Raw genomic sequence first — 25,818 nt, 5'->3', positions numbered from 1 at the left:
GAACAAATCATGCCAAATCAACCTAATTTCTTTCTCTGACAGTTCTACTGGCCTAGAGTATAGGGGGGAAGCAGTAGTTATTTTAGTCGAAGGCATACCTCAGAATCAATCTTGTACCTTTTGTAGACAAAATACTAAGCTCACCTATTATTACAGATGCAAATACTGATGTCTCATCTTCCAGATAGTTAGCTTTTACTGGGTAAAGTGAGAGAGAAGAAATCTACAGCAATATTAAGAACATAAGAATGGCCGTACGGGGTCAGACCAAAGGTCCATCCAGCCCAGTATCCTGTCTACCGACAGTGGCCAATGCCAGGTGTCCCAGAGGGAGTGAACCTAACAGGTAATGATTGAGTAAATCTCTCTCCTGCCGTCCATCACCACCCTCTGACAAACAGAGGCTAGGGACACCATTCCTTACCCATCCTGGCTAATAGCCATTAATGGGTATCTATAAATCACCTTGGCGAAAATAGCAGGCCAAGCAGGGCTCAAATCAGTTACACCAAAGCAAACCCAAACATCAGGCAGTGATGTCATATTAGAAGGCAAAAACTTCAAGAAAGTAGAACAGTTGGTTTACCTAGGAAGCACCATACTAGCCAACAGAGACCTCAAAAAAGCAGTGACATCAAGGATAGGAAAGGTATCCACAACATTCACTAAATTCAGCAATATATGGAAATCAAAGATATACTCAGTACCAAAACAAAACTGAGATTTTGTAACTCAAACGTAATCTCAGTGCTAACATACGGCTGTGAGAGCTGGAAATCTATTAAATGTTAGATAGAAACTAGATGCTTTTGTAAACAAGTGCCTACAAAAGATTCTGGGCATTGAATGGAGACACTATTGCCAATGAAGAGATTCAAGAAATTACAAACCAGCAGCTCATCTCCACAGGAATAGAAGGAAGTGTTGGACAGGTTTGGGGCATGTACTCCAGATGCCAACATACAGATTCACTCATGAAGCTGTCAAATGGAAATCAACTGTGTGAGGAAACAAGGGTGCTCAAGAGAAACCTTAGGAAGAACCCTTAGCAGGGAGGGCAGAACAGTCAGTCAATCTCAACAGCATAGAGCAGAAAGAAGCAACAGCCAATGACAGGGAGGGATGGAAAACATTCCTTTCGGCTCTGTGCACCAGCTTTGGTGCCAGAAGGATGTAATTAATAATAAGAGGGATATAATAAAACTTACCTCAGTACAAAAGTGTTGTGAAAATTAATGTCTCTAAAGAGCTAGAAAATAGTTGGATAAAAGGTGTTCTAGAATTGCAATCTGTTATTTGACGTGCAGGTGAAATAGTTCCTTTCAACAATAAAATATTTAAATTAGATTTTGCTAGTACATTTCATACAACTGTAGCTGTTGTTTCAGACTTGTCGACATGGGTTGAAGCAAGCAATGCACTCAAAGGGTAAAGATAGGTTTATGGCTAAAGCGCAGGATATATAAAAAAGCAATAGGACTCTTCTCCTGTCTCTGCCGAAGACTTGCTGTGACACCTTGGGCAAGTCACTTACTTCTGTGATTCACTTTCCTTCTTGTAAAATGGAGATAAACAGTGGGATTGTGATGTTTAACTCAGTGTTCATCAGGCACTGAGATCCTTCACTGTAAAATGCTCTATAAGTGTGAAGTATTATTTTTGCACCCATTAGATCAGCATTTCTCAAACGGGGAGTCCCGACCCAAAAGGATGACAAAAGACTATTGTAGGGGAGTCATGAGAGTGGTGGCTGCTGGCCAGGTGCCCAGCTCTGAAGGCAGCTTCACCACTAGCAGCAGAACAGAAATAAGGGTATCATGATATGGGGGGAGTCATCACTATTTGGGAGGCAGAGGTCATCAGAGCCTGAAATACTTTCCAAAGAGTTCCCAGCAAAAAAAGTTTGAAAACTTCTGCACTAGATAATCCAAAGCCTCTTGTTTCAGTTGCAGTGAGGAGACTTATATATATAATATTGTATTGTGCTGCAAGCAGGAGCCCCGAGGGCTTTGAACTGGCCTTCATTCTGCTAACAGTGCTATAGCAAAAAGAACGAGGAGTAAGGTGCCACCGGACTCCTCGTTGTTTTTGTGGCTACAGACTAACATGGCTACCCCTCTGATACTTAGTGCTATAGCAGTGAGAGTTTCAAAATTAACTTCAACTGGAAGTTTGCCTGTGAGAAAACTGCATTACACTCCTACAACGTAGTGCTGTAGTTCCACCTGTCCTCTCCCAGGGTAAGTCACACAATGTTCTAGGAGTGCTCTCTAATAATTTTCCATGACATAATTTTTCTTATTTTCCTATTCTAAAAGCTACACCTAGTATCTCTTAAGGAGACATAATTATCAAGTCAAGCATAGAGAACAGAAATAAATCTCTGCTTATATCTGTCATGGTCGAGAGATCAGTCCTCCGGGATGATGTTAATGAGGAACTTTAATTTAATTTTACGTCAGCATGCATCAGTCATTTGCACTTTAGTTTCTAAACATGTCTAGATGATTGGGTGCCAGAGGGAGTTCACCATAATTGCTTCTCTTTTCAGTGAAGTCAGTACCAGACCTGCATGCACCTGAGCACTGATCTCCCAACATGGCCTGCTGTGATATTCTCACTGCCAGTCATTTCACAATGGTTACCTAATGTGCCACAGCTTCCACACATATTCAACTCCCATCAGAACTAATATCATGATGTTTCCTGTGCTTCAATACTAGGGTCCCTGGAGGATCAGCATTAGAGATACCAGCATGATGCTCCCAGTAGGGAGGAGCACTTCTTCTGAGGGAGGTTGAGCGGTTTGATACCCAGCTGAGGAAAAATTTTGAGTTTATTTTTCAAGGATTACTTTTCTATTGATTATTGGTGATATTATTAAAAATGCAATGGTAATTTTTTAAAAATGGGAAAGGACCCCATTTTTTAAGCAGCCAGCTCCAACTGGATCCAACTCCCCACTCTCTATGTGAAGCCCAACACTGGCTTTGGTAAGTGCACATGTGCATGTGTGGAAAAGAGGGGGTTAGGTCGCTGTAACAACAATGCTAGGCACTGGCTATACCAGGCATTCCCAACAGTGGTCTCATGTAACATCTTTTCAATTTTCCATTTGACAGGAAATACTATGTGAACTGTTACATTTATAAGTTAAAAGTAATCTCACTAGACGTGTGAGGCACAGGAAACTCTAGCTAACTAGCGCTATCCTTTATTTGGGATTTGAACGTTTGCTGTAAGTATTGGGCCAAAATCATCCCTCAGCCCCAGGAAGTGCAAAGTGTATTCTTCCTCCACCTGTGGAAACATCTGCAGCAGAAGAGGAGTCATCCCTGGGGGAGGGCAGACAGCAATTTCACTGCACTAGGAATTTTACTGGAGGAGGGCAGCTTTAAATAACATCTAGGGCTGGGGCAGAACAGCACCTAATTAGTGCACCTCCCAGTTCCCAACTCCCTCCTGGTCCTGTCCAGCTCTACCCACTCTGTGGGTTGACCAGCTTGGAGTGGGGCCATGGGTGCTCTGCACTACTCTATCCTGCTCCTTTTGGACTTTCCACCACTCAGGCCCCACAATCTACAGTCTGCTAATGAAACCAAGGCAATGAATTGTGTCAAATGATTGTCATTGTCCAAGGGGGGTAGAAATACTAGTCGGAGGGCAAGACTACACCACAGCTCTACATCGGCACAGCTGCACTGATGCAGCTGCATTGCTGTAGCGCATCTGGTGAAGCCACGCTATGACAATGAGAGAGCGCTCTTCCATTGGCATAATTACTCCATCTCAGCTAGAAGCATAAGCTATGTCAGCAGGATAGTGTCTCCCACCTACGTAGCACCAGTGTGGACAGCACAGAGCTTGTGTTGCTCGGGCGGGAGGGTTTTTCACACCTCTGAGTGAGGTAAGTTCGATCGACTTAACCGGTAGTGTAGACCTGCCCTGAGTAGACAATATTTTTTCCTCTTCTTATATTTGAGTGAACTTGTTGCTGAAAGTGAAGCACTAATAGTATTGTTGAAAGTATGACACAGGGTGGGCAGGTACTGCAAACTCCCTAAAATATAACTCTATCCAAGACATCTCAGTACTGACTTAAAACATCCCGAATGTCCAGGCCTCAGCCTCTTGTCAGCAAGAAGTTAATGATCATGTTGAATTGTGCCAACAAAGGAAGGGTAAGATTGTCAGGACTTTGGGCCTGCAGATGGACCTGGGACCAGTTAGCTGACCTGCAGCGGAACATCCTGATCAGCGAGACTCCCTGACTGGCTGGTTGGTGTCACCAGGCCTGTGCTTAAGCCCAGTGGCTGCTCGATACTTATGCCTGCAGCTGTGATTGCTTCTGTGCCTGCCTTGTTCTAGCCTTGCTTCAGCTGTATTCCTGTCCTGCCCCAGTCTTCCTGTTCTGGTGAGTCTTGCTCCAATCCTTGGCTTGCGTCCTGCTCCAACCATTAGGCAGGATGAACCAGGCATGGTTCGTCAGAAGGATGACATCACAGATTGCCTTGTCCTGTATATCTTACTCAGGCAAAATTCCCATCAAAACAAAGGCAGTTTTGCCCCTCGTTAAGAACTGCTGACTCAGGCCCCAAATTCATTCTCACCTATACTGTTTTGCTGAAGTTAAAAGGCAAATTGTACATAAAAGAGAAAGGGTACAGCCACACACAAGTTGGTTTTTACTGTCTACACCGTAGGCACTACTTTCATTTGTCCCCCACCTGCACCTCTGCTCTCATTTTAGTCTTCCCTATGAACATCCCTAATTCTGTCAACCCACTGCTCCCATTTGCTTTTTTAATTTACTTTCACTACAGCTGATATAATAAGGTAGATTTATTTATTTATGTGGAATTTTTCGTATTTTGGTTTAAAAGTTTTCAAAAGCAAAAAAAAAATGGTTTGAGGATTTGGGGGCTTTGATGAAAACTTGAAAAATGTGGACAAGTTTCTGTTTCCTCAAAAAGTAACTTTTTGCCCCCAAAAAGCAGATAAAAATATTCCGCGTTCTGCCACTCCTATGCTTCAGACTTTCTCCCTGTCCTCATCTACAAACTACTCGTTTACACTTCTTTCAATCCCTCCTTAAAACATCAGCTTTTCAACAGATATCTCCTCTTATCTCCTCTTTTCTTCTGAACTGCAGACCTGTGCCATGCCTTATATTTGGGCATCTTTTTAAGATTGCAAATTCATGGGGCAGGGAACCAATGTGTATAAAGAGCTGTATACATTTACAGCACTACGGCTTGGATTTTCAAAGGAGTCTCAAGGCTTGTATACCTATCTCATAGAACTGGAAGGAACCCTGAAAGGTCATCGAGTCCAGCCCCCTGCCTTCACTAGCAGGACCAAGTACTGATTTTGCCTCAGATCCCTAAGTGGCCCCCTCAAGGATTGAACTGGGTTTAACAGGCCAATGCTCAAACCACTGAGCTATCCCTCCCTACAGGGTGAGTTATTCATGATTAAACCCATGATTCGTCCAGAATAAGAGTAATTTATTCCAAATTATCTTAATTCAGTGGATTAGGCAAAGCATCAATTGTGTGATCAGAGTCTAAGGGTCTGCCCAGCCTTCTACCACACAACCAGGCAGCTATGAGTGTCTGATACAACCATCTACCACAGATGCTTGGTCTTACAAAACAGAAATCCATATATTACAAAGTACAACTGAGCCCTAAAGGTGTTCTCATTAACACTATTTCAGACTAATGAAAAATATCAGAGATTAAATTTTTTGGTTCTTAACTGAGCACAAATGAAGTAAATTGGGACTTTGTTCTATTAAGGACTGCAGCCAGATGTAATTAACAATAGATTTAAAGCCAGATTTTTCACATTAAAAACAATCATCTCAAAATATTTACCACATAACAAAACCCAATATCAATCCTTCAGTTGTCTCTACAAGGTATTTTACAAAGATGCAATGTAGCATGGTCTAAAAAAGAAAAAAAAAATCTTCTTACCCGTTCTGTGCTAAGGAAACTCAGTGTACTGGTGACTTGTATGTCTCTTTTTCCAAATTGCTGTCCATGATGTGTAGGATGCCGCTTGCGGTGGGGAAAAAGGACCGGTTTTAAACAATATGGATATGTATGATCGATTGAAGGAGAGATGATATTTTTTTACTGTTCAGCAATGATTTCTAGAGGGACTTCTAGCAAGATATTTTCTGAATAGGTGTGTGTGGGCCAAAAAGAATTTTGGATACAAAGAGACATTGTTCAAGCACCCAACTACTAAAATGTAACATGGTAAAGATGAAATTATTGTTTGCTTCTTTAATACATTTACACGGAGCTGAGGGTGTTAGCATATAATTTCCATTTCTTCTTTGATTGGGCTAATCATTAAAAGTAGTTGATTTTTAAACATTTGATATTTCACTTGAATTGTAAAGTTAATGTCCCTACATGCCAAATATACTCTATGTGTATCAGTGCCACCACAGAAGTAATACATCCCGAATGGATTCATTTGGGTTATGGATTTACTTATTTACAGGAACAGCTGTACATGTTGTGATGGCATCATTCTACTAAATGTTCCTTTAATAGGAAAGTGATCGTGTTTGAAATTTTCAGTTGTTTATTCCAAACTTCACTTTGCCTCATTGGAAAAGATATATTTTCTGTTTTGCAAACTGCTTCAATCAGTCCACTAAACATAGTCATTCTCCATTCCCCAAATGTTTTAGAGTGTGGGAGAGAGAACAGAAATAGAGTTTCAAGAAGCTGTTTGTATATTTTGTACTGAGAAAAACAATATAATTAGTAGTGGAAGGTTGTGTAGCTACAAAACTGGGCACCAGGCAAGTGGGATTCTATTCCCAGCTCCACCATAGACTTCCTGTGTGACCCTGGGCAAGTCACTGGACCCTTATCTACCTTAGAGTATTTTGTCTATGCTGGTATAATTGTAACTCTCTAGCATGCATATAATTCACTAGGTATCCACCGGCAAAATTGTTTGCAACGGTACACATGTATTCACACTGTTGTAGTGACTGCACTTGCTCTGAAGATGACAGCATGTCATATATCCCAGTGACTGTGCAGTCAAGTGCTAGCATAACAGCTGCAATAGTGCTATTAGTTCTCCCTAGGAAATCAGATAAAAATGTTGGTGAATCGCTTCAGTTTTATCTAAAAGGATCGGAAGAACTCAAATCTCTCTGCATTCCTAATTCTTAACTACAATAGTTTACTTAGGCAGAATTCCCATTTGAACAAAATGGAGAGGTTTTGAGAATTAGAAGGATCCAATTAAGGTTGCCACTTTTCCATTGGGCAATCCATATTAAGCTCCATCTATGCCCCTCTGCCAGGGAATGCTCCTTAAGGCAAGCCATGTCCCTGGCAAGACTGAAATATGAATTATGTTACTTATCTTAGCAGTCAGGTTTTCCTCCTTTCTGTCCTCTCCTGATTGGTTGGCCTCAAATTCCCAAGTCAGCTAGTTTGTCACCTGGCCAACCTCTCTCTCCTTTCCCCCTCCTTTTTATACAACCCTTACTACTCTCTGTGTCTCTTCTGTCCCTCATCTACATCTGTCTTCTCTTTTTTGTCCTATTTTTGTCCACAAATCTCTCCACGTCTAGTAATACCTCCCACCATTATGTCAAATACATATGACCCCTAAATGGATCCTACCCAGTTTGCAAACTTATTATAACGGAATACATGAAAAAGATGTTACTTCCTATAAATACAAATTAAGACCTTGATCCTGCAAGTAAAATACCAATTCATGTCAATAGACCAGATACTAAATGACTGATCCTTCTCCAACCCTTGCACTTCTGTGAATGAGCAACCTCAACGTTTTGGACATTTAGTCTAATTCTGAATAAGCCCCCAAAGGTTTGGATTTTTAGCTGAAGTTTAGCCAAGCTATCTAAATCTTTTAGATGTTCAAGAAGCAAAAGGCTTCCTTGCAAGATTTCCTACTCTTCTTACTTCCAGTCAGACCACAAATACCACAAGAACATGCTGTCTCACTTCGGATTCTCTTGCAGAACCAGGCTTATTGCTCAGCCCTGAAATTGTGCATTCTTAAATACTATGGGTGAAATCCTGGCTCTGCCAACATCAATGGGAGTTTTGACATCTATGTCAATGGGATCAGAATTTCATTCTGTACACAGTAATGCATTCACATGGTAATCATTTTTAAGAGTCTTCAATAACGGTGCCTTATAAAGCTTGCTTTCTCTCCAGGAAGCCAAATTAAATTGCATTTCAATAACTAGAAGAGCCCCAGTACTGCCCTTGCCCCATGACTTCAATGGGGCTCTGTCTGGGCACAGCAGTCCACCCACACACTACATGTTGCAAGTCTAGAACAAAGGTTGCAATGTAAAATAACAAAAGAAAAGAAAATCAAAGGTAACTATGTCATTCAGCAATATGCTACAGTGGATTTGATTCAGCATCAAGTAGCTGCATAAACTTTAAATCTCTATCCTTTTGAGGTCCATGTTAGAATACCTGCCACACAGGGGCACACTTAAAAAGTCTATTTTTGCTAATACTGTCTTGTGTTGTATCTGATATATAGGCACAGATAGATGCTTTCAACTCTCTGATCAGACTCCTCACCTTGCTTAATTATTTCAAGCTGAAATTCATCCTTATGCAGAAGGTCAGCATGAGATCTATGAAACTTAAATCTGCAAAAGCAGAGCTTCAAGGACTTATTTGTCTTCTCATGCTTGTCTTCTGCACAGGAGTGAATTTCACCCCTAGTGACTAATGGTATGTGACTCTAAAAAAGAGAGTATAAAGATTCAGAATGGCTCTGAGGAGCATCCAATAGTAGGCCAAGCATTTCATGTGAGAGTAAATGTTACAATCTATCTGAATAGAGTGATGGATAGGGAAGGGAAACAGAGCTAGTCAATGTAGCAATCAATATTTGTTCTTTCCATCACCTATAATTCATTTTTTTCAAAGGAGTTTGTACAGTACCTATTTCTGTTAAAAATATTTAATATCTTAACAACCCGAAGACCATTAAAAGTAAAGCATTCTGATGAGTAATAAGCCTCTAGAGTAAGAGAACTCAAATTAAGAACACTTACTGAGGAAGCAAGGAGGGATACATTCTGAAATAAGTTCACATTAATGGTGCTGCACTAGTGTGTTCACTTGACAAAATAACGGAAATGCCTACTAGAAATGTGCAGTTACAAAGCATCTAGGGTAGAATTATCAAAAGCAACTAAGGACTAGATCCACAAAGAGCTTTAAGTGCCTCACTCCCACTTTACGTGCCGAAATCCAAACTTTAAATCCTGTAAACCCCTGCTTAGCTGCTGGCCAAACCTGTAGGCAGTGCCGCCAAGAGCGGGTTCGGGCCCCGGTGAAAAAAATTTTTGGGGCCCCCCAGTAAGAGCGGACCGGCTAAACAGGGCCAATGAGACGGGGGGGAAGCCAGACCCTGGGCCCCCTTCCGGACAGCCAGCCCCCGGTAATTTGTACCGGCTTCCCCCCCCTCTCGTCGGCCCTTCCTGTAGGGGTCTGTAACCGTGCCTTTGTGGGACACAGCTGAGAATGCCAAATTCTTCTTGAACCAAGAACTTTGCAATTACTGTATGTATTTGATTCCTTTAACCAATTTTAACTCTCACTTTTCTTTCTTTCTTTCTTTCGTTCTATGAATAAACCTTTAGATTTTAGATACTAAAGGATTGGCATCAGCATGATTTTTGGGTAAGATCTAAGTTATATATTGACCTGGGTGTGTGGCTGGTCCTTTGGGATCAGAAGAACCGTTTATTTGAAGAGACTGGTTTTAAAGAACCACTCATCTCTAAGTCTAGTGTTTTCAGTGATAATACAAGGACCGGTATGTCTAAGGAAACTTTAGGCTTTTATGACTTCTTGTTAGCCAGTGTGGTAAAACAGGAGTTTACTTTTGTTGCTGGTTTGGTATATCCTATGGGGGATTAACCACCAATCTTGGGGTGTATCTGCCCTATTTCTCAGCAGTTTGTCCTGAATTTGGCACTCTCGGTTGTGGCCCAAGAAGGCACAATTATAGTATATCTTGGTCTTGTGTAAATTACACCAATACAACTGTGCATACAAAAGTACTCAACTTCTCAATACCACCTTCAGATTATGTGCCAACTCCATCTGAGAGGAATTTCTCTACTGACACTGTAGCCTCAAGCAATTTGCAAGGTATTTTTCCCACATATCAACATCAAATCAACTTAACATTTTGATTCTGAATGGATGGATCAGACTGCCGAAGTTAGTATTCCAAAGTAACTTCAAACTGATACTGGGTGACTAAGATGTTTTAAGATGCATTACAAAATATATTATTTTATTAATAGTATCAGGATTTCACTTTCAATTGTAAATATATACTTTTTCACACATTTAGAGCTCACGTTGATGGAAATGTTCAAAATTGTTTCAGTGGTTCTTGGCAAAAAAATAGCCACACACCAATGCCAAATCCTGTATGTAATATCTTGAGCTGCTTGTAATGAGGTGGTGAAGTTGTATTACAACCTTTCGTAGTATAATAACTGATCAGTCAGCCCTGAGACAGCCCATGTTGCCTAGGGAGGTTGTGGAATCTCCATCACTGGAGATTTTTAAGAGCAGGTTAGACAAACACCTGTCAGGGATGGTCTAGATAATACTTAGTCAAGGTCCCTTCCAGTCCTATGATTCTATGTTTAAATCAACATGCGCTACCTGCCACTGTTATGAAGAAGAGCCTTGTCCTCTGAAACAGACAGGTCAATATCAGCAAATGAGCAGCAGCAAAAGCAGTCTATAATAATCACAGTAATGTTAAGGGATATGTCATGAGGATGTCAATGTGATATGTACATGCATACACATTAAAATCAAGAGTCCTAGGGCAAAGTTTTGACTAGTTCATGTAAAAAGTGATACTTATAATAACAGTGTCAATTATCAAGAAGCATTAATGGCAATTTGCCTGTGTGTGAACATCAACAGTTAAGATTCACTAGTGATAATGTACTGTGTACATGACACACTTTTCGCCACAAGTATCAAACCAGTGATTAGAAAAACATAATTTATGTCAATCTCTTCTGGACCATACTAGCTGTCAGTATGCTTTCTTAATAGAAAGTGAAGGAATCAAGGCTCTGCACATTATCAGTAAATGATGAGAAAGGTTCACTTGCCTAAATCTTCAAGTATTACAAATACATATTTGGAGGAATCTCAGTGTATGACCATAAAATACTAGCAAAGAATGGATGATACATAAAAAACTTTTGCTGTTTGAAAAAATATCTCAGGTCTGCACTAACATCTGTATCATCCAATTGTACTGTAAAATTCAAAACTGCAGTGTTAGAATGTTTGACTATCTATACAAGAACCCTGAAAATATATTACATAAGTTTCAAAGTGAGTGTTGGTCCCAATATGGGATTCATAAGAGTGGAAGCATTCAGAAAGGGACATGCAGATGGCACATATTTCATTTTTATACTTTGTTACACCACTTTCTGCACACTTCCCTGAATGTATGATAAATAAAGGAGACACTGTGCATTGTGCTATCTTTCTGGCTAATGTTATTGCTTTCTACAGGAGACGGCCACAAAATGATGTAAGAATACACTGAAATGTCTGTAATATCAGCTTTTTGAATTATGTATTTTATATGGTGCTTCAAATAATGCAGCCTCCTAAATGAGAACCACTTTGAGCGATGACAGTTTTTCTGCATACAAAAATCACATGAATTAAAGAAAGGTCCCTCTGCTGTTAAAATGTATAATTTCCAGATTAAGGATCTGATCCTGCAAGGTATTGAGCACTCTTAACCCTCACTGAAGCAAACTTCAGCGAGAGTTGACTTCAGTGGAAGCTGAGGGTGCTCAGGTCCTAGAAGCTCTGAAGTGTAACACAACTAAGGCCTGTATTCTGATCTCAGATACATGGATGCTAAAAAATTAGATGAAACCAATGGTGTTCTGAATTTATATGGATGTAATGGAGAGTAAGGGTAGATATTGTAGCCCATTGAAGTCGGTAGGAGATTTCAATGAGAAAAAGACTTTACCCTAGAATTTTACCCTAAGTGTTTTCATGAAAGTATTTCTATTAAATGAGGCAGGGATAATGCTTTCTGCAGTGAGCAAAAACCCACAGGTTGGATTTGGGTTGTGTGTACTGGGAATAATTTATATCCACATACATATTTTGTTTTCCCACTTTGAAGTATAAAATCTCCACTAGAAGCATCCAGAAAACCTTAACAGCTCTCTTCCAGAGCAGAGTTTGTATGGATTATGAAACAAGATCACATTGCTGGGAGCTACTGTAAAGTCCAAGTAATGCTACACATTTGTACTATTTGACATTTGACACTGATCATACAAAGACACAGGAAAATATTGTGGTCTACAAATTACTGAAGACACCAGGGTGGTAACGAGTGGGCTTTGGTTATGTATTTCTTGTTTTCATGAGTGCTTCCGACTATATAACTTTATGACAAAAGGTAAGAGGATAGGTGTCTCAAGATTTGAGGTACAGTATCATTGGTAACAGGTGCTAATTGCACTATTACCTAGAGAATCTGATGCTTTTCAAAAAGCAAATGCAGCCAGTTGCAAAATCTTTGCCAAAATTACCCAAGACCTGCTTTGTAATAGCTACATGGGTTTATTTGGGTACTAATTGTACTTTTATATTGAAATGCACAGAAAGCACCATTCCTATCTGGAGAAAAGCAACACAAAATTCCATTAGCACATTAAAAAATATTTTCTTCTCTTTGAGATTATAATTATATCTTTTTGTTAAAGGTAAAATACTGCACTATATTCAGAGAATTATATTAAAGGAATTCAGAAAAATTGCCACTGAAAGGCTAGAACACTAAAGAGTGACATTCTGAATGATGGTTTTTGATTTTGGTTTTGTTTTAACAGCTAACTTTACACCTCTTGCGACAAACTGGGAAAATGTCTGAATTACATTTTAGGAACATTATGTATGGCTGGTTTCCCTGTTCAATTTTATATTGCTGCCTGACTGAATGCATGTAGTCAAATCAAAAGAGGCTATACATGGGGGTTGTTAAGGAACCCAGGAAGGGTAGAACAATGACCCAGATAAGCCTCTCAAATAGCTGCTTCAAAGGAGCTAAGACAGCAATCACTGAGCCAAGGATTGTGGGAAGAACCTACCTGGCTCGTACCATCCAGATTAGGATGTTTTTCTCTTCCTCAGACTGAGATCAGAAGACCATATGGAATTAATAGGTACCCCTGGCAGAATGGGAGGGGAGAAGCAGTCAGCTCAGCTGGACGCTGACAGGGCCACAGTGAGCATGCAGTGAGGTTGACGCACATACTGACTGACTGACTTTGGAGCCAGGATCTGCAGCCACGTTAGCTGTAACTGTGCCCAGAGAGAAAGGGAACACCAAGGCTAAAGTCATGTCAACCTAGAGGCTTGTAGGGAATGCCAAACATAGGTAAAACAATAGGCGAATAGGTCTCTTTGATGTTGAGTAAATATTATCTAGACCATTCCCAACAGGGGTTTGTCTAAACTGCTCTTAATAATCTCTAATGATGGAGATTCTAAAACCTCCCTAGGCAATTTATTCTAGTGCTTAACCACCCTGAGAGTTAGGAAGTGTTTCCTTATTCCCAACCTAAACCGCCGTTGCTGCAATTTAAACCCATTGCTTCTTGTCCTATCCTCAGAGTTTAAGGAGAACAATTTTTCTCCCTCCTCCTTGTAACAACCTTTTATGTACTTGAAAACTGTTTTGTTCCCTTTCAGTCTTCTCTTCTTCAGACTAAACAACCCCCCCCCCTTTTTTTTTCAGTCTTCCCTCATACGTCATGTTTTTTAGACCTTTAATCATTTTTGTTGCTCTTCTCTGGACTTTCTCCAATTTGTCCACATATTTCCTGAAATGTGGTGCCCAGAACCGGACACAATACTCTAGTTGAGGCCTAAATCAGCGCAGAGTAGAGCGAAGAATTACTTCTTGTGTTTTGCTTACAATATTCCTGCTAATACATCCCAGAATGATCTTCACTTTTTTTGCAACAGTGTTATACAGTTGACTCATATTTAGTTTGTGATCCTCTATGACCTCCAAATCCCTTTCCGCCGTACTCCTTCCTAGGCAGTCAGTTCCCATTTTGTATGTGTGCAATCGATTGTTATTTCTTAAATGGAGTACTTTGCATTGTCCTTACTGAACTGCAGCCTGTTTACTTCTGACCATTTCTCCAGTTTGTCCAGATCATTTTGAATTTTATCCTACCCTCCAAAGCACTTGCAACTGTGACATCTGCTTTGCTTACTTTGTCAAGTTGTTTTGGACCTTTTATATGATTTGCTTCGGTGAAGCACCTGGCACAGTTGCAACCATCTCTGCATTACTCCTTCAGTTTTCTGCCTTGTTGTGATTCTGTTCCATGTTTTCCCTTATTTTATTTATTTTCCTTATCTTTTGTTCCTTTATTTATGTACACACACCCCAATCCTACCCTAGGTAGGGGTGAGAACTTTCCCTACGGCTGAGATGAGTGCCACAGGAGTAGAGCAGAGAAAGGTGGTATGTTTTTATAACCATATGCAGAACTCTAAGGGAAAGGTAATAAGCAGGTCCGGCTCCAGGCACCAGCCCACCAAGCATGTGCTTGGGGCAGCACCTGGAGGGCGGCGCTCTGGACGGTCAGGGAGAGCGGGGCCCCGGCCGGGCTCTCCGCCCTCCTCCCGGCGCTCCGGCCGCCAGCGGAGCCGCGGCAGGCTCGCCCCCCTCCCCCTGGCACTCCAGCCGGTTGGAGAGAGCGGGCCCGCGGCCAGGCTCGGCGCCCTCCCCTGCCACGCTCCCCGCGGGGGGGGGGGGGGGGGAGGGGCGGCGGGAGGCTTTTTTGCCTGGGGCGGCAAAAAAGCCAGAGCCAGCCCTGGTAATAAGTTATAAATACTTCTAGGGACTTTGTTCATGTTTTTATATTAAGGTACCTTCATAAATAGTTTATAAGATTAATAATTAATAGATGCCATGAGCATGTTACAGATGGGAATAATATATGCTATAGATAGTTATAAGCACAGTACTAGAGAGAGTGTTATAGATGGGGATAAGCTATGACCTGTAAGACTCTATAACCATTTTATTAACCACTAAAACATCAATCATTTATTAACCCATTATAAACTAAACTAATTAACCTTAATGTAAAGTGTGACCTTTGCCATCTTTATTTACCTTTAAAATGAGGCTTCAGGTTTATAGTGATCATTATTATAAGGTCATCCCAGGCAATTATCTGTAAACAGTAGCAAAACATATTCGCAGGCCAGTCCCCATGCAGAATGTTCTGCTGTACTACAAAGCCAATTACATTTCCCTCATTGCAGTAGAGATTCATTCCTGGTTTTACCTACACTGACATCAGGGGAGTAGCCTCAGAGATACATTTAGTTCATTATCTCCAAACATAACCAATCTCACACTAAAAATCGTGCAAAAAAAAATTAACACACTTAGTCGAATTATATTTTGTAACAGACTTCAAAATATATCCCAGAAAATGTATTTGCTCCATAAAATAACCATTTTGTGGAAACTGGTCTAAAAAGTAAACCTAATCGCATCAGAACTGATAGATTAATCTATGTAACTGCATAGGTGCTGGAACTAGGGGTGATGGGAGTGCTGCCGCACCCCCTGATTTGAAGTGGTTTCCACCATATACAGATGCACAGTTTGGTTCAATGGCTCTCAGCACCCCCCACTATACAAATTGCTGTATAAAGAAAGGAAAGAAAGGAAAAGGAAATAACACCTGATTCTCTGCCCTATTCACCCTGATTTGTAAGTATTCTTTGTCTTCTAAATTATATGTCAAACATTTGATGCAGCTAACAAGATAAGCCATTAACCCTGCTTTGGAATGTCTAGCTGAGACATGATCCCAATAATTAAACCCTTTGGGATAGGTAAACCCACACTGCTTTCATTAGCACAAATCATTGAGTCCGTGTTAAACAAGTGACACCAGCAGCTGAATACCAGCATCAGGGTTTAGCTGTTTGCTCTCCCCCAGGCTACGGTGATATACTGGGTTGAAGATCATTGCTTCTAGAACAACCATATTTTATGACTATTAAACCAGCTGTTACAGGAATACTGTGGTGCAATGTTGGGCTCATTTACTATTTATGCCATAATACTGTCTTCTTTTTTATGGTCTCAAGTTATATCAATAGTACCAATCTTAAAATAAACCTGAAATTGTTCCAATTAGGGGGAATTCAGAGGAGAACAATGAACATTGTTAACTTTGATGGGCTTAATTTATGGGGGAAGCTTAACAGAACTAAAACTTTACAATATGGCTGAATGAATGTGGGGAGGAGAGTATGTGTTTACAGGCTGGCTATCAGGAAACATTTCCAAACAGTGGCATCTATTAGATGCCAAGGAGCATGATGAAAGCTTTATGCTAGAGTCATTTAAAACTGGAGAGAGTACTCAATAATCCATGGGCAAGAGCAATCCTTCAGTGGCGGAGGAAAGTAGATAAGGACCTAACAGATATTTTCCATCTCTAATTACCATAAATCTATAGCTATGGCTTATATTTCTTTCTTTAAACATTTTGATTTAGCCCATATTCCCTTTCTAAACACTGCTGGTATCTGAGATTTTGCCATCACATTTCATTATTGTAGTATGCATAATATTTATGGCTTGATTCTACCGGCATTTGTAGAGCTGAATTACTCTTTCTGCCCCACAAGTGGTGAGGTTTTCAGTACAAAGGTAGGTAAAGATAACATAGCTCAACAGTTACAGCTGATATTTTCTTGCTTTTTGTGTTTGGAGTTTAATGCAGAGTGTTGTTTTATTTGCAGTATTTCTGAATGACTTTGCATCTGACAACACTGAATTAAAGTTATATGGCCAGTGTGACGCTATGCCCCATATTCTTCATAGATCTATTGCTGTGATATGAATATGGCATAACTAAGTTGTATTTTATGCAAGATGGGTCATATGAGGTATCACTGGAAAGGTTATGATTTACTGAATGTGATTATCCTATTTGTATGCATATGTCATTTCTGTATCTGATGTAACAATTACAAGTGGGTTTGCACCTGGGGAACACCCGCCAGACAAAATGCAATCAGTCTGGCTAGTTAGTCAATGGGTCATTCAGGAGAACAATAGGACTTTGAAGATGCCCACCTTCCTGAGAAGCTTCCTGGGATGCTGCTTTGACACTGCAGGGGCATGTGATCATGTCACCTGGTACTGGACTCCATCTTGGACTGCTAGTATTTTTCCCCAAGGGGGGTGGGGATCAAACTGGGAAACAAAGGATTCCTGCCATATGTAAATCCTATTTAAGGCAGAGAATGGAGTTAATCAGGGTCGGTTCTTCACTGAATCCCCGCCCAAGATGACTGCTGAAAACACGTAAGACTAAACTGGGGAAGAAAGGACTGAACCCAGGCTAGAAGGTGTCTGGCCTTTGAAAGGAATATCCGGAGTTCTAAGCTGCAAGCAAGAGCAGTTTGTCTTCAAGAATCTCTGTGATCTGCTTAAAACAACATTTAGGGTGAGAAATTACTACTTGTAGGCAGTTTCTTTTAGCATACTATATTAAGTTTAGTTTGTGTGTTTGCTTTATTTGCTTAGTAATCTGCTTTGCTCTGTTTGCTATCCCTTATAATCATTTAAAATCTATCCTTATAGTTAATAAACTTTGTTTTGTTTTCTTTAAACCAATTTGTGCAACTCATAACTGGGGGGCAAAAAGCTGTGCATATCTTCCTCCACATTGAGGGAGAGGGCGATTTTCATGAGCTTACGCTGTACAGATTTCTGTGCAGCGCAAGACAATACAATTTTGGGTAAACACTCCAGAGGGGGTGTGCACTTGACTGCTGGACAATTCCCGAGCTGAGTCTTCCCACACAGAGCTGATTTCAGTGCCTGTGTCTTTCTGCACCTGTGCGTATGTGTGTGCTGGAGGAGGCTTGAGGGCCTGGCTCAGCAGGACAGTGTAAGGGAGTCCAGGCTGGTGGAACAGGCAGGCTCAGTGGTACCCCAGTACATCAGGTAGCACCCCGAAGGGGATGCAATCCATCATCGCCAGTCCTGTACAGTTACACACATGCAAGCCTGTTGACTAGAATGTGACAGCAGAAATGCCAACTTCCTGGATTTGATTCTAAGACTAGACCTTGACTTCCCACTGTTTTGCACCATGTATCGCCTTGTGCAGGGTGATTTTAAAGCAGGGTGATAATAGGTCCCACTCGTGAGAATAGAGAATTCCAATTTGGTAATGTTTTACACCCACTTTGCACACTGTGCAAAGGCAGAGTAAATGCAAGATTTTTTGTAGCCAGTGTATATCGTGTATGGCTAGCATTAACACTAGGACTAAAGTGGGCCTTACCTTGTTCAGTGACCCAGCTTGCTACTGTGTGTGTGTTATAGCTGTTTAATTTTTTTGTCCCTGGCCATTTTGCCACTGCGACTAAAGTAATGTAATATAAACCATATAAACCTTGAAAATAAACAGGAAGAAACTAGATTTATTTTAGAATAAATATCCTAAAATAATCCGTGTATCATGATGCTATGTGTGATGTTTTGATATATTGCTCATACTTTATCCTAGAATTTGTGGGATCCTCTCAGGGACTTCTTTCATAATAGAAAAAATGGAAACTAACATGATCCCCTTAAGCAAATCATTCTATGAACATATGGCATGAGGAGAGAGGCATTAAGTACCCCCATCTGCTAATAAACTCATGGGAATTGAAGGCCTTCAGCAGCTCTAACCTTGGGCCCATTGTTTTGGAAAACACATTGAGATAATGATAATAGGTCCCTGTCTGATACCCAATTATTCTCACTAGACTGTACAAAGGCTGTGAAATAGTGTAGTAAAAAAATAGGCTAATGAATGGCATTGGAGATGCATTAAAACATCGACAGGAGATTTTCCTCCTGCAATAACCAGATCACAATCCTATGAGCCTCCCATCACAAAAGGTGGCAGAGCTCACTGTTCCCGGTGGTCATCTACAGCATGTTTTATATCCTGACCTTTCTTCGCCTTTTGCATGTGAGTATTTTGTTTCTACTTCTGAAATCTGAGTGTTGAATTTAATGAGAGAAGTTTCACTTAGTAAGGCTCTGATCGTGTCATCCTTACTCACATAGAGCCAGGCTGTGAGCGCCTTACTCACACTGATGAGAAGTTACTCTCACAAACAGCCCTATTGATGCCCATGGGATGAGAGGGTGGATACGTAGTCCACTGAATAAAGACTAAAGGGGCAGGATCTATATGCAATTTAGTTCCTTTCCTTCTATAATTTGGTTTGTTTTGTTTTTGTACAGCTGTGGCCTCTGTCCTCACCCAGATAAAACTCATTAGAATTCATGTTAACACATTGTGGTTCTTTGTCTCCTCCAAGTGCTTAGACCACATATAGAGCAGTCTGTGAGTCTGTTACTATCTGCAAGCCAAGGGAGCATTAGCTTGAGCAGTAGAGGCTCATGCCTTTGGACTCGGGGGTTCAGCCCCTGCAGATGAGCTTCAACCAGAAGCATTATTACATAATGAAACCAATGAGAGATTTGGACTATAAGACTGGGCTAAATGGGCCAAAGACAGTCCACTATATCACTGTGGGCAGCCACAAACCACAACACATTTTGAAGACTGCAAAATGACAACTTCCTGGAGGTCTTCATGCTTTGAACATTGTTGATAAGAACGCTGTGTCTTGGCTTGAATGGATTGCATACGCCAAATAAAAAATGGGCCAGATTGTGCCTTCCTCTGGGGAGGGAGTAGAGGAGAAGAGAAAACTCACATTCCTCTGGAGAAGCTCCCTTCAAATTCTTGCATTGGGTAAATGGGGCTCCTTCTTTCCCCACAAAAGAAGTCAGGGGTCCAGCATCTGAGTCCCACAGGTCTACCAAGATCCCTGAAGACCTTGTGGATCCACTGGAGACATAAGACCATCAGTGTAGAGGCCTTACACCTCCACAGCAGCACCAGATAAAAATTTCACAAATACCAAAAGTGGCAAATTGCAACTAACCAATGTTTGGTTGGGTATATATCAACTCAATATACAAGCGAGTACAACCAAAGACTCTTGATTTTCCCACATCAGAATTAACTGTAGAGCAAAACAGACAAGTTCTAGGACAGATGCACTGATGCAGAGAATGAGGTAGGTATGTTATGTTGTTGCTAAATGGATTCATCTGCTATGGTAACATATGAAGGTGTAAAAAGAACAGGAGTACTTGTGGCACCTTAGAGACTAACAAATTTATTAGAGCATAAGCTTTCGTGGGCTACAGCCCACTTCTTCGGATGCATATCTGTAGCCCACGAAAGCTTATGCTCTAATAAATTTGTTAGTCTCTAAGGTGCCACAAGTACTCCTGTTCTTTTTGCGGATACAGACTAACACGGCTGCTACTCTGAAACCTGTCATATGAAGGTGTGTGGTTCAGATCCTGGAGCAAGGGACGAGGAGTCAAGATTCCTGGATTTTATTCCTGCCTTTGTCACTGACTCATGGTATAACCAAAGGCTAATCACACCCGCTCAATGCCCACATTTATCCCTTAGGAAAACGTGTTTAATAATGTGTGTGTGCTTGGAGAATTAATTAATATTGGTATGGCACTGAGAGATCTTGAAAGGTGCTGTGTATGCACAGCACTGTTTAGCTAGGTGCTCTGATGAGAGCCATTACTGCATCAGGAGACATGCAACACATTTACTCATTTGCCCCAGGTGCCCTCCCTCTCTTGTATATTATTTGTAACCCAAGTACCCTATGTGCAACAAAAACATCTTTTATCAAAGGCATCCTGTCTGCCAGAATGATTTTCGTTTTCACATGTTTCTTTCTGTAACTGTTGAATTGTTCTGCATTCCGTTTATATAACAGAAATGGAAAATAAACCAAGAATAATAGGCCAGATTTTCTTCTAGGTTAATTGCATTGACTCCAACTGAGATTTGGCTTCCAGTGCCTGGGTTTTTCATTTCACTATTGGGCTTGAGATATAAAGTTATTATTTAATTTAGTATTAAGAGCCAGAAGCCTCTAAATACCACATATTTCTGCTCCCCGCGTTTATGAATGTACTACTGGATTCTTCAGTGCAGCCCACATGGAGTATTTGATATGCACAGTCTACTTCCAAGAAAAACAGAGCAACTGATCTAATCCAGGACAGGACCATACTTTAGTTAACTACTTTGATAAGCAGTTAACTACTTACATATTCCCTATGAAAAATTATTACTGAGAAAGAATTGTATATAAACTGTATGAAACACTTGTCATTAGCATTAGGATTTCTTCTCTACATCTCTCTTTCCATCTTCTAAAAACAGAATGTAATTCCCAAGTACCAAGCAGGAAGCAGATAGCTCCCTCAGCCACATAACAGAAACGTTTAGGAAAAAGAGTTGAAAATGTGATTGCATAATCTCAAAAGTACCGCTCTTCGCTGCACAATTTTTTCCTCTTTTCGCTGTCAGGTTGGCATTTAGTTGTGCTCGACATCCTGAATACCCAAAACATTTTAGCATAAGTGACCATTCCGTGGCCTAGACCTTGCAAAGGGATCAGCTAGTTTACTTCAGTGGGACAACATATGGATGGGAGGCAGGGCCGGCTGCAGAAACCCCAAGCAAAAAAAAAAAAAAAAGGAAGCCCAATTGCGATCGGCGGCAGCAACTGGAAAAAAAAAAAGCCGCAATCGGCGCGGCAGTTCAGCGGCAGGTCCTTCGCTCCGAGAGGGAGCGAGGGACCTGCTGCCCCCGAATTGCCGCACATGCCGCCCCTCTCCCTTGGCCGCCCCAAGCACCTGCTTGTTAAGCTGGTGCCTGGAGCCGGCCCTGATGGGAGGGACTGCACAAATGGACCCCTTTGCAGGATTGACACACTGATGACTAAATTGCCTCTGAAGAAGGAAATAATTATTACATGTGTGTAACCCTTCTGCCAGATGTTGTCAGCAGCAAAAAACTGGGTTCAATTATTCAGGTGTTCCTTCTACAAACTTAAACAGCAGCAGCTCAAGTCCCCACCCACAAACCTGGGAAAAATAAACCCTCCCCTGGAAACCTTGATAGGTAACACTGCTCCTGCTCAAGTACTGAGTCTGTTGTACAGACAAATAAATTTTTGGGGGGAGGCGTGAAGGGAGGGGGCCCAGCATAAACTTGAGAAAAATCAGTAATAATTAATCAGCAATGTCAGTATAAAGCTATTAAGTGAGGCTCCTCTCACTCCCAGGGTGTCTCTGCAATAGCCTTAAACTCAAGCGATTTAAACTATATGAAATATAAAAATCTTGATTCATTATTACTGGAACCACCAAAAAAAAGAAAATTAACCTTCTGCTGGTGGCATCTGACTCAGATGATGGAAATGAACATGTGTCGGTCTGTCTGCTTTGGATCGTTATCGAGCAGAACCCATCATCAGCATGGACGCATATATATATTCTGTGTTGTAATTGAAATCAATATATTTGAAAATGTAGAAAACTTTCAAAAATATTTAAATAAATAGTATTCTATTATTGTTTAACTGTGCAATTAATCGCGATTAATTTTTTTAATCGCTTCCTCCCCTGCCTGCCATGCAACCGCACTTTATTGTCCAGGGATGGAAATTCCAGAGTTTAGACACAACCAGCTCCAGCTCCACAGAGAAGTGCTGCCTAGTCTGCTCTGGTGCTCTACCAAATATCCCAGGTGTAATGATTACAGCTTTTATTGATTTCTGGGTAGAGGGGCACTACATGAAGTCCCCTCTTTAACTATGTTCAGAGTGCAGTACCCAACCATGCCAGACTGTGCTTTCAGGTAGAGTCACCCTCACCCCAGGCATATTTGGTGCAGTTCACTTGTACTTTGATTTTCCAAAAGGGATCATAATGTTTTATTATCCCCAAGCTTAAAATTGAACTGAATTTTTACCAACATGCCCAAAACTGTCACAGAATTGAAATGCAAATGAGGACTGGCCCATTCAGTCATTTCCCCTTGTTCACCAACAGATGGCATCAGTGAGCTCTTTCCCTTATGGAACATCTGTTTGCATGCAGTTCTGATGCAGCTCTGGGCTGTTTTTCTCCCTGTTCACCAACAGGTGTCAAAAACAAGCTCCCTACTCTCTATCTCTTACCTCTGCAAACTGCAGTATATACCCCTATGTTATTCTTCTCGGCCATTGTATCCCTTATCACGCTAATGAGGAATAGAAATAGGATTTTGTGCATTTGTCAGATATACCAGTACATGTGATACAGCCCTTTCAGTCAGGTCGTTGTGTGTCTTGGTAAGGACTGTAGGACCATGACCCATGGCTCTTCGATCATACCTGCTGTTTGAAGTCTGCGTGCTTAACTGCTCTCCATTAGCAAGGGAATGGAGCTGAGCTTAGCTTACTGTATAAGTCATTTGCCTGGTGAACTCATGCGGCAAACTGGGAGTTTTGAATAGCATGTGAGATGCTCTCCTCCTAGGTTCAGTGATACCCTCAATAGTGTGATAGCCAGCGGTAGATCAGTGGTTGTGACCTGCAACAAACATGCCATGTTTTCTTTCCTGCCTGGAGCCAGGAGAGACTTCCTGTGTCTAAAATGCAAGCTGGTGGCTGTGCTGAAGGAAAAGATTCTTGAATTGGAAGGACAAGTACAGACTCTACAGCACTGCAAAGAAGCTGAGGAATTCTTAGACAAGTAGATTCAAGAAGCATTACTACACCAGATTCCAGAGAGAAAGGAACTGGTCTCGAAGGAATCAGAGGAAATCAGAAAGGAGGTTTGGCAATTCCTAGCCACCAGAGGCAAGAAGATGAGGCTGCATTCTGCACGGCTGGAAACAGATGAGAATGGACAGGTTGTGACTACCAAACAGAAGAGCACAGGGATGAATTGCTCACAGAATGAATTTCCAATCCTTACTAGGTCTTCATAATGGAAAATGAGGAAGACATCTGAAGATCTAGCTGGCCAAATTAAATGGAGAAGTGCATGGGACACACCTGTGAATGGCTGTTTGGCCCAACCTGCAAGAAAATCAAGTGTGTCCATAAAGATCTACAACTCTCCAAGGAACACCATCCTTGCTGGGGATTCACTGCTCAGAAGAATTTAAAAAAAAACCTTCTGCAAGGGACAGGCAGACAACAGGACGATGTGCTGTCTTCCTGGAGCCAAGGCATGAGACATCACTCTAAAACTGGACAAGCTTCTGAAGTCAATGGGCAAAGATCCACTGGCAGTGGTACATATCGGCACTGATGACATTGTCATGGGATACATCTTGGCACTGTCAATGTCACGGGATACTCACATATAACAGATTACTTCAGGGAACTCAAAAGTGTTCTGAAGAAAAAAAAATCCAGATGATCTTCTCAGAGATCCTACTTGTCCCATGAGCAAAGGAAAATGGGCAGAAGATTTTGGAAGTGAACCACTGGCTAGGTAAGTGGTGGAGGGTTTTGATTTTGTGAAACACTGGTCCACCTTCTATAGTTTGGGTGGCCTTCACCTCAGCAAAAGAGAAGCCAGGGGACAGACTGGGTAGAGGGCATTAAAACTAATAATAAAAGGGGAGGGTGAAATGAACATTTATTTAGCAAAAAATCAAAAAGTTAACTAAATTTATCGCAATACTAAAGGACGTGAAGAGAAGAAATTCTTCAGTTGCATGTGCACCAATGCTAGGAGCCTGTGTAATAAGAGGAACTGTAATTGATCAGTTATGAGCACAAATTTGATCCAGTTGGTATTACTGAAACTTGGTGGGAAGATTTATGTGATAGGAATGTAAAATCAACAGTTATAACCTATTTAGGAAGGATCGAGAGGACAAAAGGAGATGGGGAGTGGCACTCCATTTCATAAATGACATTTGTCAGTAACTCTGAAACCGGTAATCCGAAGAAAATTATCTTTAACACTTATGGACCAATGTCCAAAAAGATAAAGTACAGGACAGGGTATTAGTTGGTGTCTGCTACAGACCACCAAATCACACTAGGTTCGAGGATGACTGGCTCCTTAAGTACCTATTTATATTGTGTAGGGAAAAAAGCTGTGTTATTATAGGGACAGATGCTGGAGGTCTCATGCTCCAGAATTTATAAGTGTTATAGATGATAATTTTCTTACTCAAAAAGTGTTGCATCCAACATGGGGGAATTCAGTATTAGACCCCCTCTTGACAGATAAAGAAGAAATGAGCACAAAACTAAAAATTAGTGAAGACATGAGGGCAAGGAAACATGCAGCTAAGGCATCAGATGGGTCATCAACATGGAAGCTAAAGTTACTAAAAATGAGTGTGTGAGATAGTGAGGAGAGGAGAAGCGAGAGAACCAGGATTTGAAATCAGAGAGGAAGGAGGGAGGAGGAGATGGGAGACGGTAGATGACAGCAACAAGGAGGGGGAGCGGAGATTTGGATGTCGTTACAAAGAGGGGAAAGAATGGGGAGAGAGGGGGGGTTGGAAGTGGCAGGAACAGGAGAGAAGCCCAACACCCCACCAGAGTCTGATCAGGGCAGGGAGTGTGAGCGAAGGAGAGGACAGCTGCACAGACCATGTCAGACAAAGGGGCCCAGGTTTCCATGAAAGCCAGGAGCTGGCCAGTTTTTAATCCATGTAATATGTCCCATGTTGATTTTGTATCATCTTTTTTTTTTTTTTAAATCAAAATGTCATTCGGCCCCAAG

The 25,818-nt window shown here is 41.2% G+C and overlaps 1 protein-coding gene across 1 annotated transcript in view; it reads right to left on the bottom strand.

Moving 5' to 3' along the window:
* The window catches only part of MLIP (muscular LMNA interacting protein), a 160,889-nt gene that overhangs the window by 113,822 nt on the left and 21,249 nt on the right, over positions 1 to 25,818 (bottom strand). The window contains exon 2 of the mRNA XM_065402009.1: positions 5,982 to 6,065. Coding sequence (XP_065258081.1) covers positions 5,982 to 6,065 — 84 coding nt within the window. The remainder of the gene's footprint in view (positions 1 to 5,981; positions 6,066 to 25,818) is intronic.

Source organism: Emys orbicularis, chromosome 3, assembly GCF_028017835.1.
Source record: "Emys orbicularis isolate rEmyOrb1 chromosome 3, rEmyOrb1.hap1, whole genome shotgun sequence".
Taxonomy (NCBI): domain Eukaryota; kingdom Metazoa; phylum Chordata; order Testudines; family Emydidae; genus Emys; species Emys orbicularis.
This window is presented reverse-complemented; position numbering and strand designations above follow the sequence as displayed.